The 21566-nt window shown below is 48.0% G+C and overlaps 1 protein-coding gene across 2 annotated transcripts in view; it reads left to right on the top strand.

Annotated features, from left to right (window-relative positions):
* The window catches only part of Tamm41 (TAM41 mitochondrial translocator assembly and maintenance homolog), a 32946-nt gene extending 29170 nt beyond the window's left edge, over window positions 1-3776 (top strand). For both annotated transcript variants that reach the window (XM_050148600.1, XM_050148603.1), the window contains exon 8: window positions 3628-3776. In XM_050148600.1, coding sequence (XP_050004557.1) covers window positions 3628-3704 — 77 coding nt within the window. In that variant the 3' untranslated portion in view covers window positions 3705-3776. The remainder of the gene's footprint in view (window positions 1-3627) is intronic.
* The last annotated feature ends 17790 nt before the right edge of the window (window positions 3777-21566 follow it).

Genomic DNA, 21566 nt, shown 5'->3' with positions numbered 1-21566 from the left:
GGGGGGGGGGGGGGGGCGGGGGGGGGGGGGGGAAATCAGTGAATCTCCATCCTTCCTCCTGACAACCTCCAACCTGAGCCAGGCCCCAGTCTTTCTGCTCACTCCTTCTGTTTGCCAGCAGAGGGCAGTGCTCGCAGAACCTGCTTCCCCTGAACAATGACTTGTTCCACCTTCCTTTCCAAGGAGCCTACACTGCACTGGAGGAGTTCCTAGGCTGCAGAAACTGTAGAAAATGATGACCCCGTAGTTCTCTGGGGCTTCTGGTCTCTGTGTATGGCTGTGGCTTGTGGTGTGCAGCCTGACCCCTCTGTCTTCGTGGCTTCCCTTGGTGATTCTCACCAACAGACACACTTGTAGTTTCAGTACAGACGTATTGTGTTCCTTCTCTCCAGAAGTTTCTGCTTTAGGAGCTGATCTCATCTCTTAGACTCGTTGCTAGCAGAGCAGCAGGGCTCTCATCAAGTTTTGTGGGTCACAGAGAACCGAGGCCAGCAGGGTGCCCCTAAGAAAGCACTCTGCTCTTGAGGTATCACATCTCTGCTAACAAAAGACCAGCTCGGCCGGGTGTCATTGTCTGAGCTGCAGCAGTGTGAGTAAGCTTGTGTGGGGAAGTCGGCGACCAGCCTGAGAGACAGGCCAGAGCCCCACAAAGGATGGCCCCAAAGCTGCATTCACCATTCAGAACTACTTGAAGACAGAGGGAGCCACTGGGCCAGTGTAAGACTACAGCAGCAGCAGATGCCAGAGACCAGCAGATAGGGTGCCAGCCAGCTAGCCAGCTGAGGGACCTCTGTAGCCTGAACTCGGTCCAGGGCAACACAGGCAGAGAAGAGAACCCGGGATGGTACCTGGGACACATGAGTGGGACACATCAAAAAGTTTTGCCTTGGGAGGCAGTGGGGCCACCCTCTGAGGTGCTGGGGCCTGGGGAGACTGTTTTCTAATTTCCCCACCCTCTGAGGTGCTGGGGCCTGGGGAGACTGTTTTCTAATTTTCCCACCTATCTTTATGGTCAATCAATCAACTCTAGGGGCAGATCCCTCTCCCAACTTCAAAAGATTTGGCTGAATTAACAAGACAGGTTTAGTCTTGTCCCTAAAAAATATCCCAGCATACCTCACTGCTTCTCGGCCCTTTCCTGAAACACCGGGGAGCCGATCGTTATTTTTGTCTTACATCATCTTTCTATTTTTTTTTGTTTCTTTTTTTTCTCTTTTTCTTCTTCTTCTTTTTACATCATCTTTCTAATAATGAGTTTATCACTGAATCCTGAACATCCATCCTCTTCCTCCGTCCTTCCCTTCCAGCAGGGTCTGCATCTGAGGCTGCAGTGAACTCAGTTCTGGCTCTGGGCAGGACTGTAGATGTGTACTGCCACACCCGGCTAAGTCTGAAGCTTGTCAGATTCTGCTGTAGCTCTGCCTCAGATGCCCTTTCCCATGTGGCTAGGTCTTCGTTCAAAACTCACTGCAAGCCTCTGGAGTCTTATTGACTTTCTCCTCAAAAGAGTGGATTTGAATTAGAATTGTAGGTTAGAGTCCTGAACAGCAGAGTCACACCCCTGTCTTAGAGCGTTTTCTGGAGAGTTTGTTGCACTAATGGCCCCTTCTTGTTGATACTTTTTCTTTTTTAATTGAATGTGTGCTCTAAATAGATTTTTTTTCCCTCCCTTCGATCTGTCTTTGTTTATTTGCGTGCTGAGCACTAAACACATACCTCGTAGCCCCAGCAGCCCCGGACCCCAGTCCTGCTGGATGTGGGTAATACAAATAACTCCACCCTGGAGCTGCACTCTGCCCTCTCCATAGAGTCTTCATGGGGCTTCCCACTTCCTGAGTCAGGTTCCCGACCTGTTTGTTCCCTGCGCTTTGCAGCCCTTGCTGTCATTTGAAGGACACTTTGCCTGTTTCAATTTTATGAACTTGTTGGTTGAAATTTTTAAAACCTTTGTTGAAGTTAATCTGTGTGTTCTTAACCTTGTGCAAGCCTCAGAGCCTATGTAAACCTGGCAGGATTGAGCGCTTTCAGGGTGGTAAGGCTCTGGACAGAGCCCCTGAAAACCTAACTGAACCGTCAGGTGGAAGTGCACATAAACAGTGCACAGCAAACTTCCCTGCAGCTCTGAGAAGCTCAGAGTGTCTCGTGGACAGACCCTCCATTGCCTAGGCTAGCATCCTACCGATGAGAAACTGGAGGAAGGCTCAGAAAGGGAGAGTCACCATCACACCCATCATCGTCTACCCGGGCCCTGCTACAGTCTGACAGAGCCGAAGAAGGAAGTGTGTTCAGTCAAGGGAGGCTTTTAATCCTCTAAGCAGGGGCTCAGCTGTTTTCAGTATTTACCTGCTCTTCCAACTCTGAGAAGCTAGCTCCTTGCTAAGTTTTCTGAAGGCTTCCAGCCATGACTCAGCAACCTGGGCTGCTGCGCTGAGTCTTGCCTGTGTGACCGCCTGACTTCCGCTCAGTCTTCTGGTTGGTTCCACTGGAATTTGAAGCAGCACCTTATGTAATGATCTTCCAGCCTTAGTGTTCAGGTGGGTGAGGCCGGCCAGAGTCGTTGCTCCAGGGAGAAAATGAAGAGGGGTGGAGGCAGTGAAAAGGCTGTGTTTCTCAACAAGATCACGTCAAGCCAGGAGCACATCCAGATTCATCACTAATGATTTTGGGAACTCTGCCTTTCTCTGTCACTGCCTGCAGTAGCCACAGGTTCCAAGCAGGCGAGGCAGCTTCCAAGTAACAGGGTCAGGTAGTTTAAAAGATCACTTCCTGGAATGAATTGTGCCCCTTGCCGACATGTTCACCAAGCCCACAGCCAGGAGCGTGCACTTCCAACCACAGCACAGACACCGTGTACAACTCAAAGACCACACCCTAAAGCACTGAGTGCCCTCACCCATAACACGAGGAAGTCAGATCCGTAGTAACGTCCAGGGCTAATAACTAATAATTGGCAGGGCTGGAGAACACTAGCAGACCATTTATCCCATTGTATGTTTCCCTTCATCCCTAGCGAGCCTCTTCTCTGGGCTCCTGTGGTTGGGATGAAGTCAGGGCTGTGCGGGCCAGCCCTCTCTCTGCACTTCAGAAGACTCAGCTGTGTACCTGTTCTGTGTTGCTAGGTACCAGGTACTGCCCTGGTGAAAGGGAACAAGGCCCCTGTCCTGGGGGAGCTGTCAGTCTAGGCAGAGAGACAGGAGAGTCGGCTGCAAACACTGCACAGTGTGGTACATGCTGTGCGAGAGATGAGCCCCAGGCACGAGAGCAGCCTGGCATGTGCACCAAGCAGGAACTAGTGAGAGCAGCCTTCATTCTGGGCGGGCAGGGGGAGTGTGGGGCACTGCAGCAACCAGCTGCTGGCTGGGGTGCAGGTGCTCCTCCCTTCTGTGACCTGTGAAACTCTGGCTGCCGGGACCCCATACCTCAAAGGCTTGCTATCTGAGGGAGTCTAGTTCCGTGAGCCGCATGGGCTGCTCTGCTACAGGTCTCTTTTAGCCTTTAAAAGTTCAGCTCCAGGTCCTCCAGACGCCCAGTCAGCCCGTCACAGCCCCATCCGCTCAGAGTGACACCGCCAGTCACTGTCCACTCAGCAGGACTCGCTTTCTCACCCATGCTTCTTTTCTCTTGTAGGTGTGAAGAAGTCAGTGATTTACAGTTCACGGAAACTTAACAAAATGTGGAGAGGCTGGTTGAGAAAAACACCCTGACTTGCTGCTTATGTGTGTTGTGTAGATTATGAATAAATGGCTCCGTGCTTTTTGATGGAGCTTTGTTTATCACTCCGACTAGCTGCTTGAAATTGAGGAGACCAAGGTTTGCATCATACTTGGTAGGGTTTGGCTTTGTTTTATATTTTGCTTTTAGACAGTGTCTTATTTTGTAGTCCTGGCTGGCCTCAAACTCGCCAAGAACCACCTGTCTTTCCAAGCTGCAAGTTTGGGTGCCTCCTGAGTGCCAGGATTAAAGGCATGCACCGCCATTGCCTGGTTCACATGTCAGACACTAACTCAGGTGCAACCCAAGCATGTAAAAGGACTTTTCATCCTAAGAAAATTCTTCTATGTACAGAACTGAAAAGGTGTTTTGTGATCAGGTTGGGGAAGGGGTTCTGACTTTGAGGACACAGAGTCAAAGTCATGAAAATTGCTACTGTGCTTTTGAACTTGAAGCCTAGAAAGACTATAAACCTCATAAACTGGCCTCTCTTCCTAGTGCTCCGCCCCCCATCATTGACTTGGAGGTTTGGTTTTTTGTTAGCTCGTTTTGTTTTTGGCTTTTCTTTTTGCTTGCTTGTTGGTTTTATGTGAATGTTTGCACCATGTGTGTGCAGTACCTGCAGAGACCAAAAGAGGGGGTCATGTTCCTGGACTAGGTTATAGCGGTTGGAAACCATGTGGGTGACAGGAACTGAACCTGGGTTCTCTGCTAGAGCAGCTAGAGCTCTTAACCACTGAGCCATCTCCCCAGCCCCTTCTCGGTTTTTGCCATCAAGGGCTCACATATGTCTCAGGAGTTTTCTGGATTAGTTTTTTACAGTTGTATTTATTCTCCATGAAAGTGTGTAGCAGAATGACATTTGGGTGTAGAGCCCAAGTTGACATCCTGCCCCGCTATAACAAGACATGTTGGGGCACCAGAAACACAGGACAAACTAATTCCCCCGCTTTTCTCTCATCTCTGCCCTTTGTCATGTTGGTGTCCTACGAAGGGTGCCCCCACCTGACTAGGAGACTGCTAACAACAACCCAAGGGCCATCCCCATCAGGGAAGACAGACTCTTTGGGAACTCTCTCAGAAAAGCAGACATACTAGCCAGTTGTGACGTCAACCTGTTGTTATTTCTAGGAGGCTGGAGCAGGGGGTTCAAGGCCGTCCTGAGCTCTGTAGTAAGAACTTGACTCTGTCTAAAAGGCAGAGAAGAGGGCTGGCTTTCCAAGAGCCCTGCAATCCTCTGTTGGTACTGCTATGGCTGACCAGCCAAAAGATGGAACCAGCTTGATGAGTTCACTCCTGAGCTGCTTACCTGACCATGAGAGGCAGCTTCCTCCCGAGCTCAGATGGCAGAAGAGGGGCTAACTAGTGTGAACCGTGGAGGAAGGACACCAGCAAGCAGTTACATCATCCACCACAGGTGTCTTATCTGTCCCATCAAACCTCAGGGTCTTTGTATCCTCCTGTCCTCTCTGTCCACCTCAGACTGTTTCCATTGCTTGGTACTTCTTTCCTGACAGTTTGATTCTGTTGTGAATTCTGACAACATAGGTGTTCCGCCTTAGAATTCACTAAATTAGCATTAGCGTCTCAGCTTGGCTTTCTATAACTTGGGGAGGAAAGGGTTTATTGCAGCTTGTAGTCTTATCCAGAGAAGTCAGAACAGGAACCGGAAGCAGGATCTGAAAGAGGCCATGGAGGAGTGCTGCTTCCTGTACTGCTCCCCGTGGCTTACGCAGCTGCTTTCTCAAGGCACCCAGGACTGCCTGCCCACAGGTGGCACCGCCCATCAGTTGAGAAAATACCTCACAGGCTGGCCTGCAGCCAGTCTGAAGGAGGCACCTTCTCAGTTGAGGTTTTCTCTTCCCAGATGACCTTGACTTGGGTCAGGTTGATGGAATTAGCCAGTGTCCTTAGCACTTGAGTAAACTTGGTTGAACAAGGCTCCACTACCAACTGTAAGACTAGGAAAGTTGTTCAGTCTCTGAGCAGGGTTTCCCGCTGAAACAAGATGGCGTTACACAGCTCCTTCAGGTGGTCGCCAGTGCTCCTGCAGGCGCTGTAAGCCCGCCTTTTCTTTCTTTCAGTGGTGGTCACCGCCATTGTTTTTTTTGTGTCATGACATGAGTGATTTTTTTTTTCCCATAGGAAGCTAATAGGATCCCTGCTGTTTATAAGACACAGTGGGAACCTCCCCTCAGGCTCATCAGCATCCTCTGCCTGAGCTCGGTTGCACCTTCTGTCCCATATCCGGTAAAGCCTTTCTGTCCCACGGTAACTTCTGTGCACTCAGTAGAGCTTGGAAGGGCAAGTTCATTTTCCAGATGTGGAGCTGAGCTCTCCTGAGAGGAGAATACAGCTTAGGGTCACGACAGAGCTAAGTAACAGCTGGGACACCGGCCCTGGCCTTTGGTCTTCTGTCCCCTGCCTTTTCCCATACAACCCGCAGGTTTTACAAGTCGTGAACGTGTGAGCCTTCCCTTCGTCCTGCCCTGGACTCCTGCCTGTCCCTCCATGAATTCCTGCAGCAGATGTGTATCTGAGTTGGAGCTCATCGATCAGGTATGTAAGGATGAAAAATGAGGTGTCCTGTGAGGAAAACTTCTGGGCAGGAAGCTCTTTCTCAACCCAAAGACCCGAGGTAGGTTCAGCTCGGCCTGCTCACAGATGTCTCCTTGCTGTTCAACCAGAGGAGCCCCAGTTTTTTGCATCCATAATATTGACAGCCCATACCAGTATTCCAGATGGTGTCAGAACTAAATGAGATGGCACCTAACGTGTTTCATAGCACACAGTATTTCTTCAAGCGTCTGCTAGAGGTATCAGACTATATCTGATACTTCTAGATGTATCTGTCAAAGTCTTGTCAAGAGAAGAAAAACTCCCCCCGGTGTGTCGGACAGAAAGTGTTTAATACTAGTTCCCAAACATTGGAGGGGCCAGTAAACAAAAGAGATGGTACTTCAGAGGAGCAGAGGGGTGACATGCAGAAGACGAGGAAGCTGCTGGCACCCCTGGGCTGGAACCGACAGGCCCATACCTGCTGCTGTGTTGCTACAGTTACTGCCTGTGATGATTTCAAAATATGCGTCAATGTTGGCCCTCCTCCCACCAGTGGGCGAAGTCTTACTCTTCCTTGAATATCAGCTGGCGTTAGTGACTTGCTTCTAACAGAATGCAGTGAACAAGATCTGAACGTGATTTCAGAGGCCAGCTCCTAAAAGACTAGCTTCCAGTTGGCTTTCTACCAAGTGGTAGAGACTTAGAACCAACCTGCTATGTCTCAAGGAGGCACAGACCATCATTTAGCGAGCCCAGTGTATTTGACCTGGTAGGTGAGTGAGTAACCAAAGCTTTGTGATACCCCTGCCTGGCCTCTGCTACCCACGCCCGGTCAGCTCCCTGCTCTAAGGGTGGCTAAGCATGTGAATGCTGTTCAAAGTAAGTTTGCGTGAGACCCGTATGCCAAGTTAGACAAAGAGGATAGGGTCCTGCCACTGTCAGATGCTGCTTGGCAGTCCCCATGATTACTGCTGCTGCAAAGTGAGGCCAGGTGCCTCTCTCTCCCTCCTGCCTCATCTCCCACACTGCGTCCCCAGTGGTCAAGACCTAATGGAAAGCTGGCGGCCGAGATAGCCTGAAGAATGTAGTTCACAGGCTCGGGTCCCCAGCAGAAGAGAATGGAGCCGAGAGAATGGGTATGAACAGGCTCACCTGAAGCACCTGGCCTGGTCCCCTCCTGGGGTGACTTAGCATCTGCTGTGCCCTTCATTCTACATGGAGGCATCTCTCTGGCAACAGCTGCAGCCAACAACTTCAAGGAGCAACAAGCAAGGAAAGGAGGCTCAAGCTGGGTCAAAAGGACAGACATGTGGTTCTTAAAGCTGTCCCATTCTGATGTGGACGGTGGTGATCCTCTTAAAATTACAACCCTAGATGTATACTGCCTATTCTAGAGACTATCGTCCACACTCGCTGATGAGAAGGGCAGGCGTTTGGGTGAAACCGTGGTAATGAGAACCCATTCCTTCATTCTGCATCCGTGTTCCTGCTGTCCTTAGCCTGTGCTTCGTGGGGCAGAGTCCCTGTCCTCTGTAGTCCAGCCACTAAACATGCCATCAGGATCTACTACTGAAGCCGGGCGGTGGTGGCGCACGCCTTTAATCCCAGCATTTGGGAGGCAGAAGCAGGCAGAACCCTATAAATTTGAGGCCAGTCTGGTCTACAGAGTGAGTTTGAGGACAGCTAAGGTAACCCAGAAAAATCCTGTCTCGCAAAACAAATGAAAAAGAGCAGTGAGCCTGGTGAGTGCTTAGCGTTTCAAAGGCTTCCCATGTTAACCCTCACAGCAGCCCTGTAAGGCAAGAGCTGGTTTATTCTAACCTGGCGGTTGAGGAACTAAGACTCAGCTGTTCAGTAATTCACACTCAGAGCCACTCAGTGAAGTGACCAAGGCTGGGTTCAGAGCCAACTCGTTTGAATGGTGTTTCAGTCTGTGCCTTAGCTGCCACAGTGTGGCTCTTGGTGCTGTTTCACCAGGTACCAACTCTCTTGGATTCACGGGTCTAAAAACAGTCCGCTAAAAAGGCAGTCGCCCTATTTCTAAAACACTGCTTTAGAACTCACAACTGCCATGGCAAGTAGTCTCCATCCCAAGAGACTGAGCCTTTCCATAATAACCCTGGGCGTGGAGAGATGACTCAGTGGTTAAGAGCACTGGCTGCTTGTTCTAGGAATTGCGTTTGATTCCCAGCACCCACATGGCAGCTCGCAACCATCTGTAACTCCAGTTCCAGGGGATCTGACACCCTTTTCTGGCCTCTGCAGGCATCTCACACACACACAGGGAAGAAAATTTTTTTTAATTAATATTTATTTATTATGTATACAATATTCTGTCTGTGTATATGCCTGAAGGCCAGAAGAGGGCGCCAGACCTCTTTACAGATGGTTGTGAGCCACCATGTGGTTGCTGGGAATTGAACTCAGGACCTTTGGAAGAGCAGGCAATGCTCTTAACCACTGAGCCATCTCTCCAGCCCCGGAAGAAAATTTTTTTTAAGATTTATTTTTAGGTCAGGCAGTGGTGGTGCATGCCTTTAATCCCAGCACGTGAGAAGCAGAGACAGATGGATCTCTGTGAGTTTGAGGCCAGCATGGTCTATTTACAGAGTGAGTTCCAGGACAGGCTCTATAGCTACTGTGAAACCCTGTCAAAAAAAAAAAAAAAGATTTATTTTTAAGTGTGTGTGTGTGTGTGTTTCTGAGGAGGCCAGAAGTATTGGATCCTCATGTATTCATGGGCCACCTTACGTGGTGCTGGGAATTGAACTCGGATCCCCTAGAAGAGTAATAAATATTCTTAAACACAGAGCCATCTCTCTAGCCCATCAGAAAATAAATTTTTAAAAAGGGAAAAGTATAGACTAGCAATTGAGGAAGACACCTGGCATTACTGGCCTCCCCACATGCATGCATACATAAACATGCACATGTATACATGCAGACAAAATGTGGCCGCAGAGATGGCTCAGCAGGTTAAGAGCACTTGTGGCTTCTGCAGAGGATCTGGGTTCAGTTCTCAGCATTGACAAGATGACTCACAGCCACCTGTAACTCCAGCTCCCGTGGATCCAATGACCTAGACTCCACAGACACTGCATGTACACAGTGCATATACATACTTTCAGGCATGGGCAGTGAGTAGATAGGTTGTTAAATAGGGAAGATGACCTAGCACTCAGGGGAGACCAATAACAATGTATAACTGGCCTCATTGATCCTACAACAAAGATAGGACTTCCTCTTTTCTTTCCTCGGCCATCAGGGAAACTGAGGACTGTAAAAGGTCAAGTAGCAGGTGTGGTGTCATAGCAGGGCTCTGAATTCAGTTCGTCTGCTTCAAAAGTCTTCATCCCCAGCACATGGGGCCATTGGAACTCAGCTTCAGGGTGTGGTCCCTGCTCTCTGAGTTCATCCAGATGAAGTCCCTTGCTCTCCACTGGTAGCCACATATAAAGACACCTGTGTTCCTTCCATTTTCTGTTTCCTTCTGATATCAAATCAGGCTGCGGAACATTCTCTCCTCAGGTGGCTTAGGGTGGAATTCAGAGGCCGAGCACTTAGCAGTGTGAAGATGCCTGTGCCTTGGGCTCCATCCCCAGCATTTTGTCCCCCACAGAAACCTACCTAGAATGAGTCACCTTGGAGAGATGGTGTGTGACCTGACAGAATAGACCAGGGAAATGCTCTCCCTTTGCAGGTAAGGCAGGCCAGTGACCAGGTGTGACCCAGGGGCACAGCTGCTTGTTGACCGCCTCTACCAAACCCATGTCTCCTTCTTCATTCCCCTTTCCCTCCCACCATCTGCTTTACCCCCTCAGCACAGGGGGAGACTTTTATAGCCCAAGGCCTCTACATTTATTAGTCTGGAAGAACAGTCAATGGGCTCGGTATTTTTAAACATTCCAGTACATTCATAAATGTAAGTCTTCGCTTTAACTTGTGTTCATTGTCCTTAACCAATCCCTGCGTAACTAATCTGGGTGAGTTTACAGGGGGTTGTGGAGAAGAAGATGGATGTAGGCTGTGGAAGAGTAAAGGCTGTTTCTGGGAGAGTGTTCCACCTGGTTTCAGTTAAGTGCTGATAATAGAGCCACTAGTCAGTGTTGAGCTGGGGAGAGGGGTGTGGCATGGAAGCTGTTGTTGAGATCTTGTCTAAATAAACAGGAGAGGTTGAGACTCCACCCTCACAAGACAACGTGAGGAATCAGGAGGGCCATTCATTCGGTTAGTCAAATAAGCAACAAAAATCTAACAAATTTAAAACATTTGAAAAATTCAACCAGGTGAGGTGGCACGGGCCTTTAATCTCAGCACTCTAGGGGAAGGCAGATCTCTGTGAGTTCACTGATCGAACTCGAGTTCCAGGCCAGCTAGAGCTACATAGGGGCACTGTGTCTAAAAAAAAAAGAAAGAAAGAAAGAAAGGAAAAGAAATTTTATAGTGTTAGGATCTGGAGCCCTGGAGCCCTGTCCCAACTCTGATGATCTTACAATGCAGAAAGTAGTCACGTGGGTAAATTATGGCTTCTGTTTCTCTGTAAGTGCTTAATTATAGGGGTAACTATAATGTGCTCTGGAGTTTCATCAAAGCCATGGCAAACCTTGGTCGAGCCATTACGGTGTGTCAGGTACTGTCCTAAGGACCTTCTACATAGTTACTCATTTAATCCTCACCACAGCCTTATGTAATAAGACTCCTTTTATCTCTGTTTTCTGCATGAGGCAACAGAGGCTCAGAGATGTAAGATCTTGTGTACAGTGTTGCAGGCAATACATGGAAGCCAGGATTCAAAACCGGGCCATCCAGTTCCAAAGCCCTTTCTCTTTCACCCTCTTGGTTAAAGCACTTTTAATTACTTACTGTTTTAGTGGGGAGGGAGAAGCAAGTGATGCCTGGCTGTTACCCTAAGAACAAGGAGAAGTTGCCCAGAGGAGAGAGCAGTGTCTCAGGCATAAGGTGTGGATATTTAGAAGTTCTGAGTATAGAAAGTGAGGGATTTAGGGAGCAATTGGTCAAAGATGAATAACGTAGCAGGCAGATTCTGTTCAAGAGTGGGCCCACTCCAGAAAGGCCTCACAGGGCCTGTTAGATCAGTCCTAATCTCCAGAGCTGTGTTGGCCAGCAGAGACGTCTGTGTTGGTGTCAAAGCATGGTTCACATTTTGTAAGAAAGACTAGTCAAGGGCAGAATCATCGAGAACAGGCGGCAAGGGAGTGATCTGGGTGGTGGTAAAGAAGTAGACTCAATACACACAATGGCTGACTGGGAAGAAGGTGGCACCAAGGTTCTGGCTGGGGGTGTGGGGCAAGGAGCACAGAGTTGTTCATACGTCTGGAGCTGGGGACCCAGAATAGATTTGGGGATGTATGGGGACAGTGATAAGTTCATGTCTGAGCATCATCTGAGATGTGTGTGGAACATGTTCAGTAAATCATTGTGTATCCATGTCCGGAGCTGGAGATGTCAGTGTGAGTCTTTGCTGTTACCGACACCATGACAGGAAGCCTGCAGAAAACAGAAGATAATCCAGGCTGTACCCATCAGACAGCGGGAAGGGAGCAGGCAAAGTCAGAGTGGTGCCTGGAGCTCACAGGAGACCTGTGCGGTGAAGATGTGTTTGTGCCTGGCGCTTTTCCTAAACAGCCTGTTGCCTCTTGCAATGGCCGCGTCCCTAAGAGAGAACTAATTTTCCTCCCTGGCTGCCAGCAGGCTTGGCACCGTGACTTACGCTAACCAATGAAGTGAGAGTGGGAATGGTGCTTGTCAGCCCTGAGTTTGCTCCTTGTCCCTCAGCCACAGACTGGGGGGTGGGGGATCCCAGATAAATGCTGCTCTAGCAGCTGGAGCCTGGTGTAGTGACCACATGGAGCAGGGTCACAGCTGACCCATGATCCCCCCATAATTTGAGAGAGAGTTATCTGCTTTCGTCTGTGTGGTTTGGAAACCACTGTTGCTGCTATTACACCTAACCTGATCTGCCTGACAAAGAAGTCAGCCTTAGCTAGAAAGGGGCGCAGAAGTTTGATGATTTTTTGACAAGGGCACCAACACATAATTGGGGGAGGGAATAACATTTTCAATGACTAGTACTGTAGAACTGGATACCCACAGCCAAGAAGATGACATTGAACCCTCACCACATCCCATCTACCGTACTAACTCAGTAGATGGAAGACGGAAAATAATAGCTAAACTACAAAATCCAGAGGCACAGGGATGAGTAGATCTTCTCAGTTGGCTTCTCAGGCACAACTCCAAAGTGTAATCAATAAGTAGTTAAACCGGAGTATCACAGGGCTAAGGATGATCTCATTTGGTAGAACGCTGGCCTAGCATGTACAAAGGCCTGGCTCCAGTCCCCAGCACTGCACAAAGTAGGTGTGGTGGGGCATGCCTGTCATCCCAACCTATGGAGAGGGAGATGGAAGCAGTTCAGGTCATCCTCGGCTGTATGTATATTGAGTTGGAGTGCAGCCTAGACTATGTTGAGGCATTGTCTATAAGTATGTGTGTGTGCGCGCGCATGCGTGTGTGTGCACGTGTGTGTGTGTGTGTGTGTGTGTGTGTGTGTGTACAGGATCTCATCCCAGGGTAGCCTCAAACTGGTTTTGTTACCAAGAAGGACTTTGAATTTCTGGTCTTCTTGCCTCTACCTCCAGATTACAGTTGTATACAACTGGTTTGAATTTCTAAAACTTATGTTTCAAAGAGCACCATCAAGAAAGTAAGGTGTGTGCTTGCCTTTGATCCCTAGTACTGGAGTCAGGGCAGATGGATTTCTGTGAACTTAAGGCCAGTCTCGCCTACATAGTCTACACTGTCTAAATAAATAAACAAACCACAGTGAGATACAGTTCCACAGCTACTAGGAAGGCTGAAGTGAGAAAACATTCTAACAAATATGAAGAAATTGGACCCCATTTGTGCCGCTGCTGGGAGCATAAAGAGGTGAGGCCACTTTGGAAAACATTTAGGCAGTTCCTTACAAAGTTAAACACACAGTTACCATATGACCTGGTGATTCTACTCCTGGGTCTGTATCCAAGAGAAATGAGAACATACATCCATACAAAAACCTGAACGTGGCTGTGCACAGTACCCTCATCCACAATAGTTAAATGAAAACAATCCTGTTTTTATCAACTGACAAGCGAATAAATTAACAGGTGCCCCACAATGGACTATTTGTCAGCAATAACCACAAAGACTAAAGAGGCCGAGGAGATGACTCAGCTGGCAGAGTGCTTGCCATACAAGCCTGAGACTTGAGTTCGATCCCCAGCACTCATGTAAAAATGCTGGGCACCTTAGCATGTGCCTGTAATCCTAGCACTGCTGAGGAAGAGTATGATGATCCTGGGGCTTACAGCCGGCCAGTCTTGCTGAGTTGGTGAGCCTATTGCAACGGGATAGTCTCTCTCAACAAAGTGGAGGGCGTTTCTCTGACTCTGTCTGCTCTCTATCTCTTCCAGCCTGACTATATTCAGCTCTGCCATAGGCCAGAGCAGCTCTACTCATTAACCAATAAAAATAGCACATATACAGAAGGACATCCCACATCACCTCATCAGTTGACCCTCTCAAGAATGTTGAGGCACAGCAGACAGCCTTGTATGGTACTATCCAGACTATCAGAGATGAAGGCTTAAGCCTGGCAGGAGACTTTTCTTTCAATGTTACCATGTTCACAGTAGGACTCAGCTGTAAGCCATCAGAATTAAGAGTCTTGGCAGCCGAAGGGATGTCTGCCCCTTTCGAGAGAGGAAATCTCAATGATCCTGAAGTCAGAAAGCACCTTCTCCTCCTCCTCCTCCTCCTCCTTCCTCCTCCTCCTCCTTCTTTTTCTTCTTTCTCCTCCTCCTCTTCCTCCCCCTCCTCTTCTTTCCTTTTTTTATGGTTGGGAAAACTTGGTGCCTCTGTAATGCTGGAGAAACATCCAGAGAGCTCTTTCCCACCAAACCTTCTTTCCTAGACATCATAAAACAGTATAGCATTGAAGCAAGCCAGTAAGCAGTGTTCCTCTATGTTCTCTGCTTCAACTCCTGCGACAAGCGTCTGCCCTGGCTTCCCTCTATGATGGACTGTAACCTGTAAGGTGAATAAACCTTTTCCTTCTCAAGTTGCTTTTGGTCTGTGTTGTCACAACAGAGAAGTGAACTATAACATCTGTTCTAGTCGTTTGAGTGGTGTAGGTAGCTCTTTTAACTCAAGGATTATTTTTAAGTTTCCTTTTTGGGAGTAGCAGCTGTGCGTTTCAAATTTTGGAACTATTTGCAAATATGAAAGTAATGGAAGCAGAAAACTGAATTCGCTGCAAGGTAGACCATGCCAGTTCAGCAGGCTGGGAAGGATGGGAGCTTGTGTTTGTGATGCTTTTATTAGGACCACAGTCAGAGCTCGCACAAGTGCAGGGATAACAGTGGTTTGATTTAACTAGAACAATAAACATATGTTTTGCAGATATTTTTGCTCAAGTAAAAGAATAAAAGCATCTGGCTTTTGTTCCAATAAGGTGAAGGCTTAACTTGTTTGTAAGTGTGAAATGCACTTAAAGAATATAGTCATTCCGGGAGGACTAGATGACATCTGTACGAGATGCTGTCATGGAGCCCATGGATTTTTATGTTAGCTTAAAACAGGTTTTAAGGCTGGGCAAATGGTGAACACCTCTAGTTCCAGCTTAGGAGGCAGAGGCAGATGGGTCTCTGAGTTCAAGGCCAGTCTGGGCTATAGAACTAGTTTAAGGACAACTGTGACACAGAGAAGCTCTGTCTGGAAAAGCAAAAAACAAAGCAACAACAAAAAACAAATTCGGCTGTGTGTCAGTACACACTTGCTATGTAAGTACGCATACTAACCGATTAGGCCACTGAACACACATACACGAGAGATTCCCCGGGTTTGCCCTGTGGCTCCACTTGCTAGTTCTCTCGCCTCTGGCAGCTCACTTAAACTGTTTGTGAGCTTCAGTTACACCATCCTTATAAAAGAATACATTATCTATAAGTGATTGTTTCTAGCGCCTCAATGGTACCAAAAATCTGTAGGCACTCCTGTGGCCAATGGTGTCATGTTTACGTAGAACCTATGAGCATTTTTTCACATTTTTTTTTATCTTCTAGGTTGCTTTATAATGCCTGACTCAATGTGTAGGCTATGTAAATAACTGTGACATATTGTTTAGGAAATAGTCACAGATCTTCAGCACAGAGACAACCATCTCTTAGGCTTCACTGTGTACATGTGATGGATAGTCCATGGTTGGGTGTTCCTGGAAGCAGGTGGTCTCACGAGGCGTGAACGTGGTTATTTTGCAGATGGTTACATCATAGGTACACAGGATTCCCACAGCCTCGCTTTCAGCTTCTCCTTCCTCGTTATTCACAGGACAACACATTTCTACTTTAGCAGTTGAAAAGAGCATCTGCGTGCAGTCCTTCCTCTCCACCCCGGGTCCCAGCAAATCCATAGCCTGTCTATGCTACTGCAGCTCAAGGCTCACTTTCCGCCCCAGAAAATGACTGTAGGTTTCACAGGCCTTAGTGGGTATTCAGGACTCAGTTCAAACCCAGAGTATTGCTCCTGAGCAGAATGGCCCATTTATGCTCCAAGAAGTTGTCTTTCTTCCTCTGGAAAACAAGGATAACATCTACTCCCAGGGTTGGCATGAGTCTCAAGTTAAATAACTGGCCTAGGGTTTTATCCATCCTTAAGCGTGCCAATGTTGTCTTCTTGGATCAAGTTGGGTGATTATGAGGTTGTGTCTTGTGGTGGAGAGAGGGAGAGAGGGCCGCATAGGTAAGTACCTGCTACCATCCTGCACCTTCTGGAAGTCACATCACTCTCCTTCCACAGCCCTGGGGTGAGGTTGTCGATATTTCCATTTCGCTGCAGTCGCCTCGCCGTGCCTCATAGGCTTAGGTTCAACTTTCCATTCCCCCCTTACTGTGTGGCCTTGGGGATGTCATTTATTCTAATTACTGTGCTCAGCTTTCTCTGTGAAGCTACAGCCTCATTAATCCTGATACCACTTAGTAACCCCTCCACTCCCTTTTGAAAACTCAAACTCCTTAGAGCTGTGTTGACTCTGAAAAAAGATAGGAGGCTCAAGTGGTTCTTTGCTTTCCTTCCAGCTTTATTAAGGTAAGTTTGGCAGGGTTGGAGAGACGGCTCAGTGGTTAAGAGTATGTTCTGTTTTTACAGAGGTCAGAGTTCAGTGCCCAGCTCCTTCCTGGATGGCTCCAGGAAATCTGAGGCCCTCTTCTAGGCTCTGTGGGCACCTCACTCATTGCACATTCCTACCTACATATTCACATGCACACAAGCACATGTGTGTGCATGCACATGTGCACACACACACACACATACACAGAGAGAATATGTAAGTCATCCATGCTTCTGTTGTCTCTGTCTTATTCCTCTTGTGATTCAATCTATTCAAACGGTTAATTTCAGGTTCAGTCAGACGACATACTTGCTCATAGTGGGATCATGGTAAGTGAACAATAAGCCCAGCATGAGCCAAGTCACTTCCACCAGCACTGTGACTTTTTATAAAACTTCTCAACATACATACCTCTTAGGACTAGGGGAGATGGCTTAGTCCTAAAAGATTCTTATGCCAGCATGGGACCAAGGTCTGATCCCTAGAAATTATACTTTTTAAAAATAGTTGTGGCTGGGCATGGTGACATATGCCTTAATTCTAGCAACTGAGAGGCAGAGGCAGGTGAATCTCTGAGTTTGAAGCTAGTCTGGTCTATGTAGTAAATATCTAGGCCAGCCAGGGCTACATATTGAGACTTTGTCTCAAAACAAAACAAAAAGTCAGGCCCTGCAGCATGTACCTGTAATTTGGCAGTTAGTCTAGTTGAATCAGCAGTTCCAGGTTTAGTGAGAGACTCTGTCTCAACAAACAAGATAAAGAGAAATTGAGCTGGGCAGTGGTGGTGCACACCTTTAGTCCAAGCACTTGGGAGACAGGCGGATCTCTGTGAGTTCAAGGCCAGCCTGGTCTACAAGAGCTAGTTCCAGGACAGGAACCAAAAAGCTGTCTCGAAAAAAAATTAAAACAAAGATAAAGAGAAATTGAGAAAGACAGCTGACATCAACCTCAGCCTCCACATGTAAGCACATGGACACACACACACATGTAGATGGAAGTTTCTGTCCCACCTGGTCCCATAGCCATTCAGTCCCAAATAAACACACAGAGGCTTACATTAATTATAAACTGTTTGGCCTATTGCTCAGACTTATTACTGACTAGCTCTTAAAACTTAACCCATAATTCTTGTCTATGTTTAGTCATGTGGTTTGGTTTAATAAAACACTGATTGGCCAGTAGTCAGGCAGGAAGCATAGGTGAGGTGACAAGACTAGGAGAATTCTGGAAAGAAGAAAGGCAGAGATGCAGTTGCAAGCCAGACTCAGAGGAAACAAGATGAGGATGCCTTACTGAGAAAAGGTACCAAGCTACATGGCTAAACATAGATAAGTATTATGGGTTAATTTAAGCATAAGAGCTAGTTAGTAATAAACCTGAGCTACCAGTCAAACAGTTTATAATTAATGTAAGTCTCTCTGTGTTTATTAGGGACTGAACGGATGCAAGACTTGGTGGGACAGAAACTCATCTACGACTACACACACATATACACAAACACACACACATACACACACAGAGACAGGCAGACAAAAAAAAGTGTGTGTTTATATATAGCTGTTGGAAATGAGTAGCCAGGCTTACCCCATCTTGATGAAGGTTTAACGTGGAGAAGCAATGTTCCTGAGAAACCCAGCTTCAGGGAAGGTCATTCACATGGGTTTTAGAAAGCACAGGATGGAGTCAGGAATGTGACAGAGATGAAGCAGGTGCAGAGAGCGCAAAGCCAGGGGCCAGTATGGAGCATGAAAGATGATTATCAAGTGACAGCCATGAGGAAATGGTCGAGCTCACAGCCTGAGCCTTGCTACATCTGAAGGTTCTTATTCCCCCAAATTCCCACGTTGAAATCCCTGCCCTTGAGATGACAGCATTAAGAGATGGGCTATGGACTGGAGAGATGGCTCAGCTGTTAAGAGCATGGCTGCTCTTCCAGGACCTGAGTTCAGTTCCTGCATCCACATTGATCAGCTCACAATTGCTTGTAACTCTAGCTGCAGGGGCTCTGATGTCCTCTTCTAACCTCTGCGGGTGCTACACTCACACTCACACATACCCCTACACACACACACACACACACACACAAATCAACTAATCTTTACAAAAAGAGGTGGGGTCTTTGAGGTGATTAGTCTTTTATAGGAGACCCCAAACAACATGGTTTCTTCTGCCACTGTGAGGAGGTGAACCTCACCAGACAGCAACCCTACCAAGGCTTTCAGAATTGTGAAAAATGCATTTTTATTGTTTATAAGTCATTTAGTTATACCATTTCCTCCCCCCCCCCCTTTGCTTTTTTGTTTGTTTTTTGAGACAGGATTTCCCTGTGTAACCCTAGCTGTTCTGGAACTCACTTTGTAGACCAAGGCTGGCCTAGAATTCACTGAGATCCATCTGCCTCTGCCTCCCAAGTACTGGGATTAAAGGAGTGCGCCACCACCACCTGGCCTCAGTCCCACCATTTTCTTAGAGCAGCCAAATTGGTGAAGACAAAACCTCGTAGGGAGAGGAGGTAGGGTCAAGCTCAGGGCATGTCTTTTGTCTGGGGACTGCACGTTCTGGCCATGGGACAGTGGCATATGGCTGTTCTATGAAAAGCACTCCCTCTTCTGCCCAGGGTGCAGCTGGCAGGTACTAGGGTAGCCAGGGTAACACCTGTTCATCCTGCAGTGTTGCTGTTGGAAGGAGGGTGGTGGTGGGCCTGGGCTGCAGCTCCAGTTCTGAGAAGAACATTCTGCTCGGACAAAAGGCTGTTGTGCCTATTGAGTCTTTTCCAAGCTGCTGAGAGCACTCCCTGCCCTGCTCTCTCCAGGAAGTTCCTTGTATGTGCACGGAGCGCCCATCTAATCAAAGCATAAGGTGCCCAAACCTGTTTTCAGTGTCTATTTAGCTCAGAACACATCAGTGAGTTTAGTGCTGAGTTCCAGCTTAATTAAATATGTGTGCTGTTGTAAACTGAGAAAATTCACCACCATCAGTATGCTGGCTCCAGAGAAAGCATGCTTGTGAGCTGGCCAGAACCACGTTTACAAGCATCTCCATCAGCCAATAGTTTTGGTCATCAAGGAAAACTTAAAATCGGCACTAGCCATTTGCTTCTGTTTGTGTTTTGTTATTTAACTATTCTATTTCTTTTTGGAAGAGTGTGTGTGTGATATGCACATGTGTGTGGAGGCCAGGGGGTTCTATTCTGTCACTCTCCACTGTGTTCCCTCGAGCCAGGGTCTCTCTCTGAACCTAGAGCTAGGCTGGCAGCCAGCAGGCCTCCGTGATTCTCCTTCATCCCCTGAAGCACTGTGGTTACAGGCCCAAGCAGAGACATGTCCGCCTTTTTACATGAGTGCTGGAGACTCACCCAAGGCCTCAGGTATGCGTAGCAGGCCCTCACACCTGCTAAGCCATCTCCTCAGCCTTTTTTTTTTTTTTTTTTTTCTGATAGTTGTTGTTGTTGTGTTTAAGCAAATCCCATTTGGGAAATGTCAGAGTCATAAAACCAGAGGTTTGAGTTGGGTTTGTGATGCTGAGTCAATGCCTTAGTCCTAGGAACCCACGTTCTCCCTGGGAACCCACTGCACATGGCAGGATTCTCAGGGTGAACTTGCATGCATGTGAAGCCCATGATGTGGACCTGCCTTTGGTCTGAGGTAGTATCAGAACACTTTGTCCAGCTCATGAAGCACCAAGAGGGCCAAGCTGGGCTGGAAAAGGTGGGGGCTGGGAGGTCTCCTGACTCAGATTCCCTCATCAGCAAAGGAGGCAGCTGAGGTCTTGCAGAAGTGGACACAGGGTCATACAGAGACAGCAAGGTCCCACGGAATTATAGTTCCGAAGGCTCTCCACTGGCTCTGCTGTCCTCTTGTGCAAACCCAGCCTCTGTAAAATGCCCCAGATGCCTCCCTGGAGGCCACAGGCTAGTGCCTGTGTTCTCTTCTCTCTTGGTAGCCAGCCAAGAGGAACGAACAAACTTTGCAGTGACTCACCAGGTGAGCCAGTCCCCAGTGACTCTTCCTGTTACAGAAAACACTCCTCTCTGACTGTGCCCACAAGTTTGTAGTCCCTGTTATTTTATTCCTCCCCACCGTTTAGAGAATTCATAAAGTGTGGAGGGGGGCGAAGGGGGGGGGGATGCCTGGCTCAGCACATGGCCGAAGCCTGACAGGCTGACCTTGTGGCCACCTGGAGCAGAAAAAGCCCGGGTAGGCAGTCTGGCAAGAGTTCAAGGTAGAAGCTGAGGGCAGCCTCAGGGCTGCAGGGAGCAGGTTTGGGCAGTAGGAGGGGACAGGAGAGAAGGAGGGACTTGTCTGTGCTTGTCTACAAGCTAGGCGGCTCTCTGGGGAGAAAGAGACACCTGGCACACACAGAAGACAGAAACAACACAAAAGGAACCCAGGAGGGCCTTGGGGGTAGCGTTGTTTCTCGTGTGTGAGACTCTCTTTTATTGCTTATGACACACATGTGCTAAAGAAGTTCCTGGTCGGTTGCCCCTATAAGCTCCTCGTGTATACTGCCTGCCCTTAAGCATGCTATCAGTTTGCATGCTCCGCCTTCCTGCTTTGTGGCTCTGCTGGTTATGAGTGACTGCCGGCCCAATGGTGCTCCTGAAATCCCCATTAGGTCATCAACAGCCAATCAGAGCTTCTGATCAACTTGGCCTAACCAGTGTTTCTACCTGGGTTGACATAATCCTAAAAGCAAAGAAACTTGACAGCTTTCCTTGGGCAGCAGATGCTTTAAAATAGCTCTTTGAAAGCCTGCAAGTGCTTGCAGGGGACCTCGGGACTCGCTTGGGGAAGTTCCAGTCAAGACAACAAGTGCAGCCCAGACTCATTCTTAGGCTCAGCGACTGGATGGGCTACACAGGAGTTATGAGCAGATCACACCCAGCTGCCCTCCAGTCACCTCTGCGGAGCCATGTGTTTCACAGAAGTGATGCATACACTCATACATTTCTCAGAGTCTTCATCCTAAGTCATGGTATAAGTACACTAGGCTACCTGGCCAACTTGGGCTACAAAATATGAGAGAGAGAGAGAGAGAGAGAGAGAGAGAGAGAGAGAGAGAGAGAGAGAGAGAGAGAGAGAGAGAGAATGAAAGAGGGAGGAGGCAGGGAGAAAAAGAGAAAGGAAAG

This window comes from Alexandromys fortis, unplaced genomic scaffold (genome assembly GCF_014885135.2).
Source record: "Alexandromys fortis isolate MF-2015 unplaced genomic scaffold, M_Fortis_MF-2015_v1.1 scaffold_59, whole genome shotgun sequence".
NCBI lineage: Eukaryota > Metazoa > Chordata > Mammalia > Rodentia > Cricetidae > Alexandromys > Alexandromys fortis.
This window is presented reverse-complemented; position numbering and strand designations above follow the sequence as displayed.